At 43.2% G+C, this 20742-nt stretch overlaps 1 protein-coding gene across 1 annotated transcript in view; it reads left to right on the plus strand.

Moving 5' to 3' along the window:
• The window catches only part of TECTA (tectorin alpha), a 92131-nt gene that overhangs the window by 37491 nt on the left and 33898 nt on the right, over positions 1-20742 (plus strand). Inside the window, exons 10-11 of the mRNA XM_006833923.1 lie at positions 5144-5745; positions 14558-15119. Coding sequence (XP_006833986.1) covers positions 5144-5745; positions 14558-15119 — 1164 coding nt within the window. The remainder of the gene's footprint in view (positions 1-5143; positions 5746-14557; positions 15120-20742) is intronic.

Genomic DNA, 20742 nt, shown 5'->3' on the forward strand with positions numbered 1-20742 from the left:
TTTCCAGAATCACAGCAACTCACAAGCCACCACAGTACAACAAATGACAGGTGGTGGCAGTCCATAGTACTGTCAATATTCTTAGCCAACATCATAATTCAGATGCAACGGTTCTTCTAAGGTTTTCCTTATTCATTGTATAACTTTCACATGCATATGAAATGATTGTAAATACCACAGCATGGATCAGGTGCACTTTAGTCCTCAAGATGACATCTTTGTTCTTGAACATTTGAGGGTTTTTTTCAGCATATTTGCCCAATGCAATATGTTGCTTGATATCTTGACTGTTGCTTTCATCAGCATTAATTGTGGATCCAAGCAAATTGAAGTCTTTGACAGTTCCAATCTTTTCTCCATTTTTCATATTGGTTCATTTTTGAGGATTTAATTGAGGTTCAACTCATACTGAAGGTTGTAGTCTTTGCTCTTTATCAGTAAGTATTTTAAGTCCTCTTCATTTTCAGCATTCAAGGTTGTATTATCTGTGTATTGCAGGTTGTTAATGATTCTTATTCCAATGCTGATGCCACATTCTTTTTCTTATCATCCTTATCATCTTTTTCTTATCTTTCTATGATTATTTGCTCATTATACAGATTGGAGTATGTTGAAAGACTACAACTGTGACTCACACCTATCCTGATTTTAAACCATTCACTATCCCTTTGTTTTGTTAGAATGAATGCCTCATAGTTGATGTTCAGGTTCCTCATGAGCAACATTAAGTGGTCTGGAACACTCATTCTTTGTAATGTTATCCATAGTTTGTTATGATCCACACAGTTAAATGCCTTTTCATAGTCAATAAAGTACAAGTAGACATCTGTCTGGTAATCTGTGCTTTCAGCCAAGACCCATCTGATCTTAGCAATGATATCCTTCATTCTACATCCTCTTCTGAATCAGCTTTGAGTTTCTGGCAACTCCCAAACAGTGTACTGCTGCAATTATTTAAAAAATTATCTTAAGCAAAATTTGCATGTGATGGTAATGATATTGTTCAGTGGTTTCCGCATTCCATTGCATTACCTTTTTTTTCGGAATGCGCACAAATATGGATCTCTTCCAATCGGTCAACTAGGTTGCTATCTCAAATTACTTGACATAGACAAATGAGGGCCCCTAGTGCTACATCACTTTGTTGAAGCATTTCAGCTTGTATTCCATCAATTCTTGAACTCTTGTTTTTTGCCAATGCCTTCCTTCAACGTCTTCCTTCCTTCCTTCTTTTTCTTCCTTCCTTCCTCCCTCCCTTCCTTCCTTCAATAATATCAGTTCTTGATCATGTGCTCTTGAAATGACTGAACATCAACCAGGTTTTTTTGGTACATTGACTCTGTGTATTCCTTCATCTTCTTTTGTTGTTTCCATAGTCATTCAATATATGGCCCATGTTTTTGTTGTTAAGTGCTGTTGAGTCAGTTCCGGCCCATAGTGACCCTTTATAGGGTTTTTGAGGAGTGGCTGGTGAGCTTGAACCATTGATCTTTCAGATCAAGTCAACTTTAAAGTCCAGAGCAATAACCTACAGCACCACATGAGGACTCTGTAGAATCCTTCAATATTGCAACCCAAGGCTTAATTGTTGGGGTTTTTTGTTGTTGTTGTTGTTGTTGTTTTGTTTTCAGTTCTTTCAGCTTGAGAAATGCCAAATGTGCTCTTACTTCATGGTTTTCTGATTCCAGGTCTCTGCACATTTCATTATAATATTTGACCTTGTCTTCTTATGCTGCCCTTTGAAATTTTCTGTTCAGCTCTTTTACTTCAGCCTTTCTTCCAGTCACTTTAGCTTCTCTATGCTCAAAAGTCTCTTTTAGTCGGCACTTTGGTCTGTTCTTTGTCCTGTCTTCATAATGACCTTTTGCTTTCTTCATGTATGATGTTGTTATGTCACCCCATAACTCTTATTGTCTTCATTCATTAGTGTTTAAAACATCAATCTGTTCTTGAGATGATCTCTAAATTCAGGTGGGATATGCTCAAGATCATATTTTGGCTCTCATTGACTTATTTTAATTTTCTTCAGCTTCAGCCTGAATTTGCATATGAGCAATTGATAGTCTCTTCCACAATCTGCTCCTGGCCTTGTTTTGGCTGATGATATGGAGCTTTTCCACAGTCTCTTCCCACAAATATAGTCAGTTTGATTCCTGTGTGTACCATCTGGTGAGATCCATGTGTATAGTAATTTTTTATGTTGTTCAAAAAAGGTATTTGCAATGAAGAAGTAATTGGTCTTGCAAATTTCTATCATGCAATATCCAGCATCATTTATCTCCTCAAGGCCGAATCTTCCAATTACTGATCCTTTCTTTTGTTTCCAACTTTCACATTCCAATCAATGCATCTTGATTGCACGTTTGATCAATTTCAGACTGAAGTAGTTGGTAGAATTCTTCAGTTTCATCATCACTGACTGTAGTGGTTGGAGGGTAAATTTGAATAATAGTGGAATTAACTAACTTCATTGTAGGCATATGGATATTATCCTATCACAGACTACATTGGATTTCAAGATAGATATAGCAATGTTCTTCAAACTAACTAATACTTGTTCATCTAATGGGACTTTATAACATGTTCCCAAAGCCTTATTTTAATCCATCGCCCAGCATCCTCTTCTGTTGTATCTCCTTCTTAATGAACATGATTTCTGTCCCTGCTTACACACCCAGCTTTTTAGATGTATTTAAACCACAACACAGGATTACCAAGTCTCCTCCAGACCCAATCCATTTTGTTGCCAGGCTATGTCAGTGTCCTCCTTTCTGATCATGAACTCCTAACCAGCAGGAAGCATTTCTGGTTTGTTTTTGTACTGTGACAAGCACAGGTGGTCCTATGCATGCCACTCCTGGTGTGGCATTGCATGATCAGGACTGGACTGCAAACTGCAAGGTCATCAGTTCAAACCCACCAGCTGCTCTTCAGAAACCCTATACAGGGTCACAGTGAGTTGGAACTGACTCGATGGCACTTAAGAGAAACATGCATGCCAAGTACACATGGTGTGATTGGGGTGACACCCTCATTCCTGTGTACAATGGCTGCTCAGAAGGCCTCACCATCCTGCCTCTGAGTTATCAGAGCTGGAAGGACCGCTTATAAATGCCCTTTTTTCTAGAGAGGTATGGATAGAATCAGTCACATGGAAGATGGCATCTTTAGGCAGAGGACTGGGGCTCCAGCTTGAGAACCTCCCCCAAGATGTCTTATACCTTCTGTATATGAGTCTGGAGAGGACTTGGAGACCACACATATGTTTAATCAAGTGTCCAGGCACTAAGGGGTTCATCTGGTGGGTGTCTTGCAGAGTGAGGATGGGAATGAGCAGTGGCGTAAATCAGCAACACAATTTTCTTTGAACCTAGAGAGAGACAACCACTGCTTCTGTGATCAGATATTTTGAACCATCCCTTTTGCTGGCAGAGTCAGGCTGCCCAATTAAGTAATATCATAGAGGCATACCAGGGGATGGGGAAGTTTTATTACTGCATGACTGTATGTTCCAGACTTTCAGACAAATTCAGACAACACAATAAGTCTTAAAGCGAGAGCCATTTAAATAAGTCATGTTATTTGCTATCACCATAAACCTGCAGTCAGTGTTATAACATTCATAATTTAGAGACAAATGAGAAAATCCCTCTATACAGACATATTTAATTAGCGCTGAACTAGCCTTCAACTCCAAAGTAGTATGGTATTGTAGTCAGAGGGGAGAGCAATGGGGAGTGGAGACAGTCCTTTAGCTAAGGGAAAAAAGATTTGCTTCTCGTTGGCAGTACAGAACTATTGAGCTGGTACTTGTGGGCAGAATGTTATTGCCATGCAATTTATATCTTAGTAGTGTCCTTCATGCCCTTGGATTGTAAAATACCATTAAGGAATGATAGTATGTATAAGAGCCAAAGAAATTTTTAAAGCAAGGTCTTATTCTCCCAGGGGATGGTGGGGACCTTCACGTACTTCTAGATTTCACAGACTTGGTGGTAGATTTCCTTTGGGTTCGTAGTGGTTACGAATCGGGCTGCGAACCTTAAGGTCAGCGGTTCGAAACTACCAGCCGCTCCGTGGGAGAAAGATGAGGCTTTCTACTCCCGTAAAGATTTACACCCTCGGAAACCCTGTACAGGGTCGCTATGGGTCGGAACCGACTCGACGGCACTTAACAACAACAACTTGGAGTCTGTCCCTGATGATGTCAAGTTTTGACAAAACAAAATAATGTAGAGAAGTGGAAAGGTAAATCCCAGCATGTGGGGTTTATGTACTGTGCTTTTTTTACAAAGAGACTTGATCCAGCAAAGATCAAGTCTTCTTGGTAGAAGTGTAATTGGAAATGAAACTTGACAGATGAGTGGGATTTGGCTTGTAGGAAGGCAGTCTGGGAGGGGCAAAAGAGTGAGTGGAAGTGAGCATGAGCACAGGGTGAGGAGAAGACAGAGGCAACCAGAAGACACCAGTAGCAGAGAAATGAAAGGTGAAACAACAGATATGAACCACTTTCCAGACTAAAAATACCTACATAGAGTCTCTCTGCACAATAGAGTAAAAGGAGAAAGCCGTGATATTTATTAAGATTCAGTAGATAAGGCTATTACTCCATAGAACAATTCTACTAAATTAAGTACTGTCCTTGTTTTATAAAAAGAAAAACAGAAACTCAAACACATCCTCAGTCTCTAGGACCCGAAGACACATGTTCTTTCTAATATAGTGCATGGCCTCTCCAGAACTTTAGGAGATCTGGGTTAACTCTGGTACTTAACTTTAGTCAGTGAATTTCAGTTTCATCATCTATAAGAGAGGGATAATAACATTTACCTTACTTTGTAGGTTGTTGAAATAAAGTACACACAGATCCTTAGGATAGTACCTGGCATGCATTCAGTACATGGGCATGGAGTCCTAACCCTCCCCATGCGGGCCTGGGTGCAATAACGGAACACATAATGAAGGGGGTCATCGCACCTTTAGTCACCCAAACTGAGAATAACAGTGGTATCAATCACATGACATTCCTCAAGCTCACTGAGCTGTTCACATGACTACACATACATGCAGACACACACATACCCCCTCTCATCTTTGACTGTTCATTCTTTCTCAAGCCTGTCTTCTCCTTGACCCCCCTCAGCTCTGGACTGCCCGGAGAACAGCCATTTTGAGGAGTGCATGACTTGTACGGAGACCTGCGAGACCCTGGCCCTGGGTCCCATCTGTGTGGATCACTGCACTGAGGGATGTCAGTGTGACGTGGGCTATGCCCTGCAGGGCAGCCAGTGTGTTAGCCGGAGCGAATGTGGCTGCAACTTCGAGGGACACCAGCTCGCCACTAATGAGACCTTCTGGGTGGACCTGGATTGCCAGATTTTCTGCTATTGCAATGGCACAGACAACAGTGTCCACTGTGAAACCATGCCCTGCAGGGACGATGAGTACTGCATGGAGGAGGGTGGTCTGTATTCCTGCCAGGCCCGCATGGATGCCTCCTGCATCGTTTCAGGATATGGCCACTATCTGACCTTTGATGGCTACCCTTTTGACTTCCAGACCAGCTGCCCACTCATCCTGTGCACCACAGGAAACAGGCCTAGCTCAGACCATTTTCCCAAGTTCACTGTCACAGCCAAGAATGAGGACCGGGATCCATCACTTGCCTTGTGGGTCAAGCAAGTGGATATGACTGTGTTTGGCTACAGCATTGTGATTCACCGGGCCTACAAGCACACTGTGTTGGTAAGTAGACACAGGCTGCATCTTAAGAGTTAGTCACAGGCAGAGATGGGCAACTTGGACATTGGATACCCAAATGGGGGGGGGGTGGACTACAAAGGCAAGAAGTGACTGGCTTACAAGCTTTCAAGAGGGAACCTAGAGCTAGGGGCCATGGAGGAAGCCAGAATCTCTAGTGAGTACTATCCAATCTGTCTAGGCGGAGCTGATGAAATGAAATGCAGATGGGTCACTTGTGATACAATAGTGAATAATTGTTATCAGGACTGATTGTGAGCGTTGGAAATGTAAAGGTAGACGTTTTGTAGCAAGGAAGGGAGTGATTAACTCTCCAGTCTAGGAGCAGAGGTCTCTAGGACCATTAACGGAGAAGAGCTGAGAGTGGGACCCTACCCAGAGAAGCAGCAAGGCCTGAGATAGAGGCAGAGACGATGACATGGAATGATGAAGCGGCTGGGGACTTTGGATCCAGAGAGGGAGAGGGACTGTGTGCTGAAGAATAGGGGTGGTGGGGGAGTGTAGGGGGCGGGTTTATAGGGTATACCCTTTGGTTGGTTGATGATGCATGGAGGGGATTGGAACCATGGCAATGAAACGATATACGGTGGAATGAATGTAAAACTAAAGTTCTCTCATGTAAACTATCATATAATTCACAATAAAACATGAAAAAAAAAAAAAGAGTTAGTCACAGAAATACTGGGTCTGAGGTCCCAATCAGCAGAAGCTGAATCAGACTGGTACAGAATCCTAAGAAAATCATGGGGGTTAGAGCACAGAAGGGTCTTGGAGATTTTCTGTCACTGTGGAGCTGCATTAGATAATGCACTGGATCACAGGGTCAGTTTGAACCACAAGATCAGGGATTCAAACTCCCCAGCCGCTCCTCGGAAACCCTTCACAGGGTTGCTATGAGTCAGAAATGCCTTGACAACACTTAACCACCACCACAGCAGCAATCTTATAGATTACGAAACTGAAGCACACAGAGTAACATGATTTGTCCAAGTCACAGGAACCTAATCAGGAGCAGACCTAGCTCTAGAAATAGAGCGGAGTGTGCTGCAAAGAACGCATACTTTACAATCACCAGAACGCATACTTTACAATCACCAGACCTAGATTTGAATTCTCTTGGGGCTATTGCCTTGGGCAGTCAGTGACTTACCTTCCTGGCTCAGTCACTTCACTTAGCACAGAATAGTCATGTGCTAGAGCTGCTATTGTCCCTAATTCATCTCCTTCCCTCTTTTGATATCAAAACTATACTTGCTGGCTTCTGACCTCCTATGGAGTTCATGGGTGGTAAAAATGGTTACACACTTGACTACTAACCAAAAGGTGGGTGGTCTGAATCCACCCAGAATCAGAAGACAGGCTTGCTATCTACTTCAAAACAATCCCAGCCATTGAAAATCCTATGACACACACAGGGCACTGCCATGTATCAGAGTAGACTTGATGGAAACTAGGTTCGTTTTTGGCTTTGGACCTCGGTCTATTTCTTTTCGTCTTCGCAGAAGGTTCCCATTAGATCCCAGGTGTTCAAGAATGTTGAACTCATTTGGAGCAGACAGAAGTTCTACAGGCTTTAGTTCGACCCTTTTCTCTTCTTACCATCCAAAGAGAATGTCCTCTGCTCATGAAGACAGATGCAAAGTAGGGATTGAGAAATTTAATGTACACTTTGGCACCCTGCCGACAAAGTCAGCCCAGAAACCGGCAATTCACTCTTTGGTCAATGTCTTGCTCTGAACATAACTTAAAACACCAACAAGCAAGCAACAGCCTCTTTAGCATTTTGGATGAGCTGATTTAAGGTGTTGGCTGTCTTACCATATTGTCTGTATTGTAATTTATCTACCTGTAAGGAGGTTCCTAAGGAACTCTGGTACCATAGTGGTTATGACTCGATCTGCTAACCTAAGGTCAGCAGTTCAAAACTACTAGCCATTCCATAGGAAAAAGATGAGGTTTTCTGCTCCCATAAAGATTTACAGCCTCAGAAATCCTATACAGGGTTGCTATGAGTCAGAACTGACTCCATGGCAAACCACCACCACCAAGGAGGTTCCTTCCCATCTTATAAATTGTCTTTTAAATTCTGAGTTGTTATGAAACTTACCTGAGCAACAGGATTGATTTCTTTATTTCCTTGATATTTCCGTAAACCTTATCTGCTTCTGTAAAGATTACAGCCTAGAAAAAATGTGGAGTAATTCTGCTTTGTCATATGAGGTCATTGTGAGTCAAAAATGGACTCAATGGCACCTAACAATAACAACAACAACAACAACAACAACTTCTCAGACAAAGAAAAATCTTTAAGCTTCTTGACAGTCTTCTCACATTTATTGGAAAACCTGCCTTCTTAGCATTTATGATAGATGTCTACTAAGATAGATATCACATTTGGCAAAGTGGAGGGTTGGAGGAAGACCTCCAACGAGATAGATTGGCACAGTGGCAGCAGCGATGGGCTCAGGCCTAGAGATGATTGGGAGGGAGGTTGGCTCAGGACCGGGCAGTGTTTCATTCTGTTGTGCATAGGGTCGTAAAAGTCAGTACCTAAGTACTACTACATACTATTATGCCCATTCTTTGCTTCTTTAGATAGTATGAATCTAAACCCCTGATTGTTTCCCCTATGTTTCTCATAATGGTGTGTTCCTGTATCCTTTATGGCTTTCATCATATTATTTTGTATCATGATGGATGCCTAACTCCCTCAATAGTAATTGTAAGCTTCTTGGGAGGGTGGGTGGGTGGGAACATACGTAATTTATCTTTATGTTGAGTGAATGTACAATGATTTACACATAGTGACACTCAAAATATTTTGTCAGGTTGATGAATGAGATGACTTAATGACCCCATTCTTTCAAGGTTCCTGTCAGTTTCGTTTTGCTACTGGTCACTTCTTCAACAATCTGGGCGATGAAATTTCCATTGAGGCAAGTTAAGAGTGTATCAGATACTTTGCGTTAAGCCACATAAGGTTTCTAGCAGATTTCTGGATAATTGAAGTTGCCCATTACAATAACTTTCCTCTACTGCATTTTCATCATGTCAAAACAAATGTATCAAACATTTTATCCTTGTGTCTTCCATCATTTTTGTCTTTGTCTTCTTTTCTAATAGTTACTTATTTCCTTGACATTCAATATTCTATTACCTTCCTACTAAGCTGGTAGGCTTTCTTCGTTTGAAATATAATCTGTTCATAGATCTTGTCCTATAATCTTTTATAAAAAACTTTTTATTGTGAATTGAGTGAAGGTTTACAGAGCAGATCATCAGTTTTACATTCTACAAATTATATACTTTGTTTCATTTCAACAGTTACAATTCCTTCCACCTACCTTCAGTTATTCCGTTTCTTCTCTATAATTCATCATGGTTTCCCTTCCACCATCTTTCCCCACGCCTTTTGAATTTTGTCCTTATGTAAATGCTGCCCGTTTGATCTTGAATGGCTGACAATTCCATGGTGCGCATACCTCATTAGTGTTGTTGTCCTCCCTGTATACCTATCTACTACTTGGCTGAAAGTTGAGCTACAAGGATGAGTTCAGTTCTAGACCTGAAGTGTGACCAAGGGTCATAGTCTTGGGTTCATCTGGTCTCTTTCTGGCCAGTAAGCCTGGTCTTTTTGTCCTATAATCTATTTATAAAATAATACTTTATGCCTTGTATTGCATGTGCTTGGATTTAAGTACATAGCTATCTGAGGCCACATGTGTTGTTTTCCGACCCCTCCCCAGTTATCTTTGCAGCTAGACCACAGAATCCTCATACACACTTACTCTTTTCTCATTCCTCCACTTCGCTCTCCTTCATAGTAACTGATTTTCCACTAACTCCAGTCTTTCCCTCCCCCTCTCCCCATTAGAGCTAAGCCCCTAGTCTCATGAGGTGCCCTCATGGCTAAAGTCAAGATCCATGAATCATATAACTGGTTTCTTCTTCACATAAAGAGACTGTATGAGTGTGTTGGCAGAGTGGGTGGGGGGAGGGGGAAAATGAGCATCAGGAGAAACCAATGAAAAGGGTAGAGACCCTTCTCAATAACGTCTTTCTAAGTCACTCAAATGACCCAAGTGTCTATGCTGAGAACAGGATAGGTAGCCTTTAAATCCCTGATAGGAAGACAAAGTTCAGGATGCACTGAAGGTTCTTTCCTTTCAGGACCTGGGGCTAGATTTAGCAGTTACTTTGAATTATTAATATGCATTAGAGGATCTGCTTATTCAATGATTTGCATTTGTTTTCCCCATGAAGTTATTATTAGTCTCTATCTTTCTCTCCCTGGGATTGAAGAATAATGACCATCGGGATGACAGTGTGAAATGAAATATAAGCTAAGCACAGGCCAGAGCCTCTGGTCACAGCAACAGAAGTGGCATGGAAGCGACTCCTCGGGACATGGGGTCCTCTATGACTCTGCCCTTTCCCTGTAGTAACCAGTACTGCAGGGTGTGGGGAAATACACAGAGCCAAGGGAGAACAGAGATAAGCGCTCTCTCTCTACCAGGCAGGACTGTGGGTGCACTGTGGTGCCCATGGCTCCTCCATCCATCCAAAGTCAGATCTCAATAGAGGCAGTCTCTCTCCTGTCATCTCCCTAGAGGCTTCAACACAGTCAAGAGCTTCATGGCCCAGGTAAAGGGGAAGGTCTTCGGTGTGCTGTGTCTTTATGACCTACTGTCAGTCCTGTGACATCATGGTAGCTCAGTCTAATTCTGTTCCACAAGCCTGTACTGACTTCTAGTCTGTGCCAAGCCCTGGAGTACAAAAATAAATCAAATATGGTTTCTGCTCGAAGAGGACTCAGAGTGCAGTGGGAGAAAGGGACACACTAACTGGTAATGTCAATGTAACGTGAAGGTATGCAAGGATGCTACCCATAGACGTCCATGAGACAACAGCTGGGCAAGGCTTCCTGGAAGAGATGGCCCAGAGCTAAGCCCTGATGGGTTATGTTACCTAGGCAGAGTATGAGGTAAGGGCATTCTAGGAAAGAAAGAAACAAACAAAAATAACAAAGCTTGAGGTAGAAGGGCACGTCAAAACAGTTCCCACTAAGGGACATGAAGTGGGGCATAAGAGAGACAGCTGCAAAGGCCGTAGAAGTAGATCTGGACCAGTTGTTTAAATGGTAATTCCTGGTCTTAGTCTCAGTACTTTAAAATGTTAAGTCTGTCTTCTCTTCGTCCTCCATCCATCCAGTTCCGTTTCCATCCCAACCTCTTCCTTTTTCTCTGACCTTCTCTGCCTTTAACTCCCTCTGTTCCGCAGTTTTTCATTCACAAAGAGAAGCAATCCAGGATACCTGGACGGAAGTTGTTTCATGAAGCTTCAGAGTCAGAAAGAACCAAGCCAGCTATGTGAGCCAGAGGGTATTCCTTTCCCAGAGTTCTCCTTGGCAGTGGCAGAATATGCAAGCCTTTTAACTTTAATCCAATTATATTGCCTCCCCAAGGTTTCGATTCCTGCCTGACACCCAGTAGCTAAGAATATAGAACGTGGGGACTCTTAGGAAGACACGCTGACACAAATATGCCTTTCAGTATGCTAGATTTAGTTTATTAGTTGTGATCCCTTGAGGCAGGTCAGAGTCCCTAGGGCCTCTATTTCTCTCTGTAACAGATTGCACCTGTGCTCTGTGTTTACAGAAGTGTCTACATCGCTCTGTCTCCAGGCCTCCTGGGTGAGATATTGTGCTCACCGGGTACCATCTTGCTCCTCCGCCCACCTTCCACAAACCTGCCACCTAGATGGCTGTTTATGGGCCTCCTTTTCTCTTCCTCCTTTCCAGATATGGAGAGTGAGGCCTCGCTTCTCTTCCCAGCCACTCCTCCCGTGCCTGAACCCTGTTTCTTTCTGCCTTTTTAGGCATTTTTCTCTTCTATGTTTCCTACCTGTTCGTTCCTATGAGCTCCACAAACATGCTCATTCTGAAGTACTTTTAGAAACTTGACCTTGATTTTCCAAGAGTTCTTGTCCAGTCTCTCTCCTGTCTATCCAAATTTCCTGTGAGAATTGGGTCTGCTTCCTTATCTTCTCTCTCCCATTTGACCTCTGCAATCTTCTGGTCTCATCATTGTACTGAAATCTCGCATTGAAATCATTAATGATTTTTTCTTAAGTGAATGGGATTTTTCAGGCTTTAGTTCACAGAGACTCTGCTCTGTGTGGCATTGCATAAAAGGCCCACTGTGGTCCAGGTCCTGCCCATCTCTCCATCATCACCTCCTAAGATTCCCAAGTACACACTTTACACTGTAGCAGCACAACATTGCTGGAAATCTTTTGATTTATTGTGCCTTTTCTCTCCTCTGAACCTTTCCTCATATTGCTCCTTCTTCCCTTTCTCCATTCCCATTTCTTTGGCCACAACTCTGAGTCATTCTTGAAGACCAGGTGTGGGCATCATCTTCTGCAAAAATCCCCTGTTCTGTCCTCAGGATGAGCTGAATACCAGTGTTTCTACTTATCTGCACTACTGCTTTTCTCAGATGACCTTATGATTTGTATGTACATATTTGTATGTACGTACATACCCTGTGTATGTATTTGTCTCTGCCATTTGCCTGTGAGCTCTGAAACACAGGCCCTGTGTTTGATCCCACCATTTGGTAAATACTGTGCCTCCTACACAGCAGTGCCAAGTCCCAGTCTACTGGGTGAACGAATGAGTGCTGCTTGAGAGAATGTTCATAGAAGAGCGGATAGTTGAATTGAGGGGAGTTTTCAGGGGTGAGTACTGCCCAGGGGGAAAGGGCATATTTGGTATCTTAGGTCAGGTTCCCAGAATCAGAGTCAAGAGGGGGATTCTTAGAGAAGTGAGGGGAACAGTTTAGGGCAGGGGATGAGACCTTAGTATGAGGTCTAAGTTCTAAACAGGTGACCAACTTCAGCCTGATCCACCGGTCACTCTGGATCATGGATTACACCACAGAGTTGGCCCCACATTAGACAAAGGGGCAGGCCTTTGTACCCCTGTGTCAGTTATTCATTAACTAATGGCTGCCTTGGGGTGGTTAGGTTGGGGTTGGGGGTCATAACTTCCTGGGCAAGGTGACTTCCATTCGGCCAATGTCAGTGGTGAGTTGTTATTAGCCCACAGTTACAGTGGCTGAGCATAAAAGGACTTGGGTGGGATATTCAAAGTCTCCACCACATGTGCAAAGAGAACAAACAGTCTAGGAAATGGTGGGGTGGAGTGATGCCACTTGGTCCATTTGAGGGGGGTGGGGGAAGCTAACCACAAGTTCAATGGTTCAAACCCACCAGCCACTCTTTGGAAACACTATACAGGATCATCGCTATGAGCCTGAACAGACTCAATGGCACATAACAACAACAGCAATAACAAACTGTTGGGAATGGTTAAAGCCGAGGAAGCAAATGGGCTGGGACCGAGTGGGCGGGAGGGCTGACTGCCAGAGAACCTTGTGTGATGTGCTAAGGATACCAGACATTGTATTCAAGCCAGGGGGAGACCTTTCTGTAGTAGATGAACTGCTTTCAATTGCATTTAAAAATACCAGAGTGGCAGCAGCAGGTGGATAGAGGATGGAGACAATTCTTCAGTCAGGTCAGGGTGACAAGTTATTCAGTTATCAAGGTGAAAGGTGATGAGACTTTGAACTAAGGCAGTTGCAGTGGGGTGTTAGGAAGGACCAAGAATCAGGAGGTCAAGAGAAAAGGTATTTCTGATCAGAGAGTAACATTAAAACACTCCAAGGGAGCAGTCAGCTACCTCTCCTCCAAGAAGACCAGCAACTCCCCTCTTGACCCTCACTGCAGTTCTCAGAGGGGGAAATCTGGCACTCCCTATGTTCCACATGGACTGCCCTGTCCAAGGGCTATAGGATTCAGCTCATCGGAATCAAAATAGTTCAAAAGTATTGCAATTCTGGAGTTTAATGCTAACACATATCCCTGTTGATATATGGAGGAAATATGTTAAGATGCCTTCTCTCTGTGGGGCATTGTGCTAGGCTGGAACAGGGGAGGCAGGAGAGTTAGGGGGAAGGTGGGTATAAAGATTAATAACATGTGGAGCCTGCACTCAAGCTGTTTGTAATCTTGTAGGCAAGACAGAAATATACACATCCAACTATAATTTAAGGCAGATTGTGACGTGTGCTTCAAGAGCATTGTACACATGCTTGATCTCAGCCAAAGGTGGAGATGAAAACAAGAGAAGTATAAATAACATGCCCTAGTTGCCCAGACAAGGGAGTGATTAATTCTGACCACAGGCTTGAAAAGTCTTGCTTTGCACAAGAGGCGACAGTCGAGCAGGGTCTGAAGGATGAGAGGGATGTTGATGGGTGAAGAATGGCATCCTAAGCCAAAAGAAACAGCAAAGTCAAGTCAAGCTTTCAGGGTATAAGGAGTCCTGAAGGAATTAATAAATTGGAACTTGCCTAAAATAAATCCACAGTAGTGCTGAAAATAGAAGCCCAGGAGTTCTAGGTTGTGGTATTTTAGTCTAAGCTTTAATTGAATTCGTATTACCCTTTCATTACCTTGGAGAAAACAGTTTGAACTCTTGCTATGTAAACAGAAGGTACTGAAATAAATAGGTATATTAGTGTACAAAAGACAGTCATTTAAGTCGGTTCAAATTCTAATAATAATACTTGACTGACATATTCAACACTAAATGCAAAGCATTGCATTCAACCTGCTTAAACCCCTCTCTGGGACTCCTCTCTAGCAACTCTTCATTAGGAGAAGAGCTCAGAAATCTCTGGGCTGACTGTACATGTATTTCTCCACCTCAACCTGCTTTCTCTTATAGGTCAACAATGAACGACTATATCTGCCCCTGAAGTTGGGACACGGAAAAATAAACATCTTTTCCTTTGGCTTCCACGTGGTTGTGGAAACTGATTTTGGCTTGAAGGTTGTGTATGACTGGAAGACTTTCTTGTCAATCACAGTGCCACTGAATATGCAGAACAGCACCTACGGTCTATGTGGCCGCTACAATGGCATCAGTGATGATGACCTCGAGCTGCCCATGGGGCTGCTTGCATCTAGCGTCAGTGAATTTGGGCAGAGCTGGGTAAAGAGGGACACCTTCTGCCAAGTTGGCTGTGGGGACCGCTGTCCTTCCTGTGCCAAAATTGAAGGGTTCTCCAAGGCCCAGCAGCTATGCAGCCTGATCCCCAACCAGAACGCTGGCTTCGCCAAGTGTCATAGCAAAGTCAACCCCACTTTCTTCTACAAGAACTGCCTGTTTGATTCTTGCATCGACGGAGGCGCGGTGCAGACTGCCTGTAGCTGGTTGCAGAACTATGCCAGCACCTGCCAGACTCAGGGGATCGCAGTGACCGGATGGAGGAATTATACATCTTGCTGTGAGTTCTTCTAGTTATGTCTCCTTATAGTTTCTCCTTATTCTTGATGGGTGGGGGAGGCCAGGCTTCCAACTCCATAGAATTCAAAGCAGTTGAGTAGAGCAGTTGAAGACTATACACATTGGAATTGGGTTTGCTAGGTGATACAAGCAATTTACACTCCAGGAGCCTCTATTTCCTGGTCTACATAAAATGGGCTAATATCAGGTGTTACAGCTGTTATTCTGCAGATGAAATAAGATCACATCTATAAAGCAGGAGACATTGGTGGTTCAAAGATAGAAATCTTGCCTTCCATGTAGGAGACTTGGGTTCAATTCCCAGCCAGTGCTCCTCATGCAGAGCCACAACCTGCCTGCCAGTGGAGGCGTATGCGTTGCTATGATGTGGAACAGTTTTCAGCAGAGCTACTAGACTAAACTGACCAGGAAGAAAGACCTGGTGATCTACTTCCGATATCAGCCACTGAAAACCCTATGTATGGATCACAACCAGACAGCATTTTGTTCAGTTGTATATATGGCAGCTAACATCAAAAACAAAACAGAAAGCACAGAGTACCAATATGGTGTTTGCACAATAAGATGCTACCAAGAGACTTACGGGGAAAGAATATGTTAGTTATTTGGAATCTCATGAGCCCATCATTGTGCTGGTAATTTACATTCTTTCCTCAAGTGTGTGATTCAATTGGATTCATATATGTCATGCATTAGTCATTGTGCTTATGAAACAGCAGTATGTGAAGAACATTAGAAAAGGCATCAGGACTTTGATTCTAGCCTTAGCTCTGTCTTAAAGGTCCCTGTGACCTTGGAGCAATTCCATTTTCTTCCCTGGTTCTCAGTTTCCTCCTCCAGAGAGAAGTGATAATGCTGCCTACACCATTTATGTTACAGAAACTTCAGGAGGATCAAATTAGGTAATTGAAGGCATGGCACACTCGATGCATGCTAAGTGGTATTGTTGTTATATTAATGGCTTGCCCTGAGCCAAGCTCAGTGTTAAACACTTTATCAAAATTATCTCATTTTTTCTTCTCAATAACTCAATTAGTCAGAGAGAAACTGAAGCTCATTGGAGCTTGCCCAAGGTTATACAATCTCAGGGGCAAAGTCAGAATTTGACCTTCTACCCCTCAAAACCCATGCTCTTAATCCATAGCTACATGGTAGACTGGAATATACCAGAATAATTTGCCTGCAGTTATCACATCAAATAGGAAACGTTGGTAGGAGAAACCACTGCTGGTCTTTGGCCAGCTTACCTTGGTCTATTTTCCCATCTCAATCTCATTAACTATAGCAAATTTCTTTTAGAAGGCCTGACTGTATAAAAAGGCTACAAATTGATACTGAATGCACAGAGCTCTAAATAAGTGATTCAGCAGGGTTTCCAGAGAGTCATTTCCCTTTTTATCCTTGAAAAGGGAGATGTGGATGAAAAACCTGAGACTGTTGTGGCTAGCTAGATGTTCACAGTTAGTTTACATTCTGCATAATTGGATTCATGTCGATTGAGGGAGGGGAGTGAGGAGGACAGATGCCAACCATGATTCACTCAGGCTCATCCCTGAGCCGGGCACTGGGACAGATGATGCCAATAGGGGTGACTGTCCAGACCAATTGGCTTCTGCTGACTCCAGCAATGCTAATAAACCTGTAAAAGTCAGGGGCTGGATAAAGCTTTAGAGCAGGGGCGGGGGAACGTCCAGCCCACAGACCATATAAGGCCAGTGAAATCATTTGGTCTGGTCTTGCCAAGGCAAACCTCAGTTCCAGCCATCACATTGTTGTTGTTAAATGCTGTCTAGTTGGTTCCAACTCATAATGACCCTATATAGGGCTTCTGAGGAGCAGCAGCTGGTGAGTTTGAACCGCAGACCTTACAGTTCAAACCAGCCTCACAGTCCAGCGCATTAACCCACAGCGCCACACTTGGACTCCATTGTTGTTGTTGTTAAGTGCTGTCAAGTAGGTTCCGACCCATAGCAACCTGGCACAGGGTGTCCTTAAGTCTTTGTGGGAGCAGAAAGCGTCATCTTTCTCCTGTGGAACTGCTGGTAGTTTCAAAGTGCTGACCTTGACATTAGCAGCCCTATTCATAACTGCTACACTACCAGAGCTCCTTAGGGCTCTATTAGTAGTGAGCTAATTAAATGATCTACCAAATACAGCAGGCTAATTTTTTAAGTTGATAATTTTATATGACCTATAAATTATGTTATAAATTTTGGCATTAAAAAGTGTTCCCCATCCCTGCCTTAGAGCCTCTCTGGATTCACTGGAGTCTGCACAGTAAGCCTAGAAAGTCTACCTTGTTTTAAATCAGAACTCCAAGCTCTGCACCTAGAGGCCTATAAATGGTGCAGGATGGAGAGACTGCTTTGGAAGCAAGCGCAACCTCAGGGAGTTCCCTTCTTTACCAATAGCCAGCCCAAGGGAGCTGCACTGCTCTCAGGAGTTGCTGGGGTTGGGGTGGAAGCAGACCGTGCACATGTCCAAACCATTGCTTCATCTACAGTGGACAGGGAAGGGGAGAATTGTATGTAGATGGGGCTGATGAGAGATCAGTAGGAACTCTCACCTCAAATGATGGGCCGCAACTTCTGTCACTCATAGGAGAGAAAGGGAACAGAGTTATCAGGCCCCATAGCCTGAACTCCAAGGAAGAAAGTCCTCCCATAGCTATAGTATTGGCTAGGAATAAGGACTATGAAGATGATCTTCCTGTCCAGCAAGGGACAATCATTTGTCTCCCTGTGGATTCAAAGTTCTGTCTAGTCACTGGTTGTCTCACCTCTGCATGGACTATACTAGTAATGGCCATTCTGCCCTGTCCTCAGTCTTGGTCTCCTCTCTGCCATAGACCAGCTGTGTCCCACAAACCTAGACCTGGTACATCACGGCCAGCAGGTGATTTAGAATTGTTCCTATCCCAGGGTGCTTTACACTCTTTCTACCTTGGCATTTCAGAACAAGGCCAAAGATACAAAAGAGAGTTGGTGGTAAGGACTGGGAAAAGGTAAAGGTAAAATAACGGAACAAATATCTACTTTAAAGCTGGCATGTGGGTGGGGGTGGGTGAGATGCACAGCTGGAGGCAGCTTCGTTTTCCATCTTGGATGTTAGAAGCAGAAAAATGTTGCGTGAGACTGAATACTAACTCAGCCATTCAGCTAGAGAGGTCGGTGAGCACAGAAAGCCTGACTTGAATATTGTTGTCTCTGATTGTACCTGATGGGACTTTAACCTCTGAGAATGGAGGGCAGGACGAACACCCCTCCTCCATTCCATTAAGAACGAATCCAATTCAACACCCACAGGTCCAGATATGAAAAATGGTTCTTTCAGGAGAATAGGGCTAGACCAGAATTGCCCATTAAGCGTGTGCTTTGTGGGTAACAAGGTAGAATGCTGGTGTTATTCAATAATATTGACTGTTCCTATCAATAGCATAATTTATTACTCAATTACCTTATTTGTAAATGCATGGGAAACACTCTTTACCCAAGTTGAACAAATAGGCTTAGAGGGGGAAGGGAAAGTAAGTCGTCTTAATTGCTGGCCCCTCCTTAAGATTTGTTCAGGTGAGTCCATCCTTCTAAGTCTCCCTTAATGAGGGACTTAAATTAGAGTAATAGATGGCAAGAGTACAGTAAGTGGAGGAAATCACAAATAACAGTTCCTTCGCTTTTATTATGGGCTAGGCACTATTTAAGTAAGATAAATGTGCTAACTCATTTATTCAGTACAGCGACCTTGTAAAGCAGGTCTTATTTATGGAACCATTTTATAGACGAGGAAACTGAAGGTCAGAGGACAAAGTGGTTTTCTTAAGGATCCTCATTTGGTACGTGGCTTCAGAAACAGATACTATCTCTACTGTGCAGTATTTCCTCTCTTGTTGTTGTTGTTAGGTGCCATCGAGTCAGTACCAACCCATAATGACCTTATGCACAGCAGAATGAAACACTGCCCGATCCTGGGCCAACCTCACTACTGTTGCCATGCTTGAGTCCATTGATGCTGTCACTTGGCCAATCCATTTTGTTGGGGGTCTTCTTTTTCTCTGACCCTCCACCTTACCAAACATGATATCCTTCTCCAGTGACTGGTCCTTCCTGACAATATGTCCGAAGTGTGAGAGACGAAGTTTGGCCATCCTGGCGTCCAAGGAACACTCTGGCTGCATTTCCTCTCTAGGCCTGGTCAAATCAGGGAGCCCAGCAACCTGGGGAGCCTCTACTGGCAAGCCCCATATAGCATTGAGGGCATACAGCTCTGAGGATCAAGCCTGGAAAGACAGCCAGCTTCCATCCTTTTTGGGCCATTTGAGAATGTGGCAATGTTTTATATAAACCAGGCCTGGAATGTGGTAAGTGGGCAGCCAAGGTCGATCAATGTTCTGTTTCTTTTTACCAGAGGCTACTTTTGTCCTGGGCCCAAAGTCTGGTAATTAAGGATTTTCTTGCATAGTTCTCTGAAACTCCAATAAATGTTTGTTACATAATTTAGACTAAATTGGAACTACTGCTACACTGACTCATATTATTAGTAGCAAAAACCTTAATGGAAGTACCAAACATCGTACTGAAAACTTTACAGACTACATCTTATTTTCTTTGAACAACTATTATCCCCATTGTATGGATGAGAAAGCAGAGGTTTAAAGAGAGAGGGTAAGTAAGGCAACGCTTCTGCTCTTATCCATACTATTGTACTACAGTACTCTTCAAGGGAGTCCCGTTATGTGAAACTCATTCATGACCACCGGGGAAATGCAGGGTAGAGCCCTATCATCACTCCATAGCTGTCAATCCTTCATCTGGGAGACAAGTAGGCAGAAAATCAGTTTTAGGGTTTTAAGGTTTATCTTCATGATTCAAATGTTTATTTCTTACCTGCCATGTTCTCAACACTGCATTGGGTGTCACGGGCCCATGAAAGGATCAGAAGTAGAAAACAAGGAGTTTTAGTCTAGTTTGGGAAAGAGGACCAACATAGCTGAAACCACAAGCATCCCAAATCAGTAGTGCAACTTTCCAGATATGAAAATGTATTGGAGAGCTTCAGTAACTAAAATAAGTTAGTTCTGGCATATTTACAGAAAGATCAATTAGCAAAAAGATGAGATAATTCAGAAATAGGCCCAAAATACTAAGAGGAAACAAATATGAGGGTAAGTCAAAAGTATTGCTGCAAAATCACAGAATCGGCTATTAAACAGAAATATCAAAATGGGAGGCTATTGTTTCTCAACTTGCCCTCCATCTAGGTCTATACATTTCTGAAGGTGGTGTTTCCATCTCTCTAACCCATCCCCAAAGAATTCTGTGCTCTTTGATTTACACCACGTCAGAATGGCAATTTGGGCATCCTTGAGGGACTCAAACCATGTTCCTTTCAAAAGGCCTTTGAGTTGGGGAATAAAAAGAAGGCTGAAGGGGCAAGATCAGTGCTGTAGGGTAAACGGGGGAAGATTTTTCAACAAAATTCTCCAAAGACAGCCCCTGCTACCCATGAAGAATGAACAGGTGCAGTGTCAAGCGTGGGCGGGGAGGGAGGGGCATGGAAAATCCTCAATGCAACTTTCCTAGCCCCAATACAGTTTCCAGTTTTCT

Source organism: Chrysochloris asiatica, unplaced genomic scaffold (genome assembly GCF_000296735.1).
Source record: "Chrysochloris asiatica unplaced genomic scaffold, ChrAsi1.0 scaffold00008, whole genome shotgun sequence".
Taxonomy (NCBI): Eukaryota; Metazoa; Chordata; class Mammalia; order Afrosoricida; family Chrysochloridae; genus Chrysochloris; species Chrysochloris asiatica.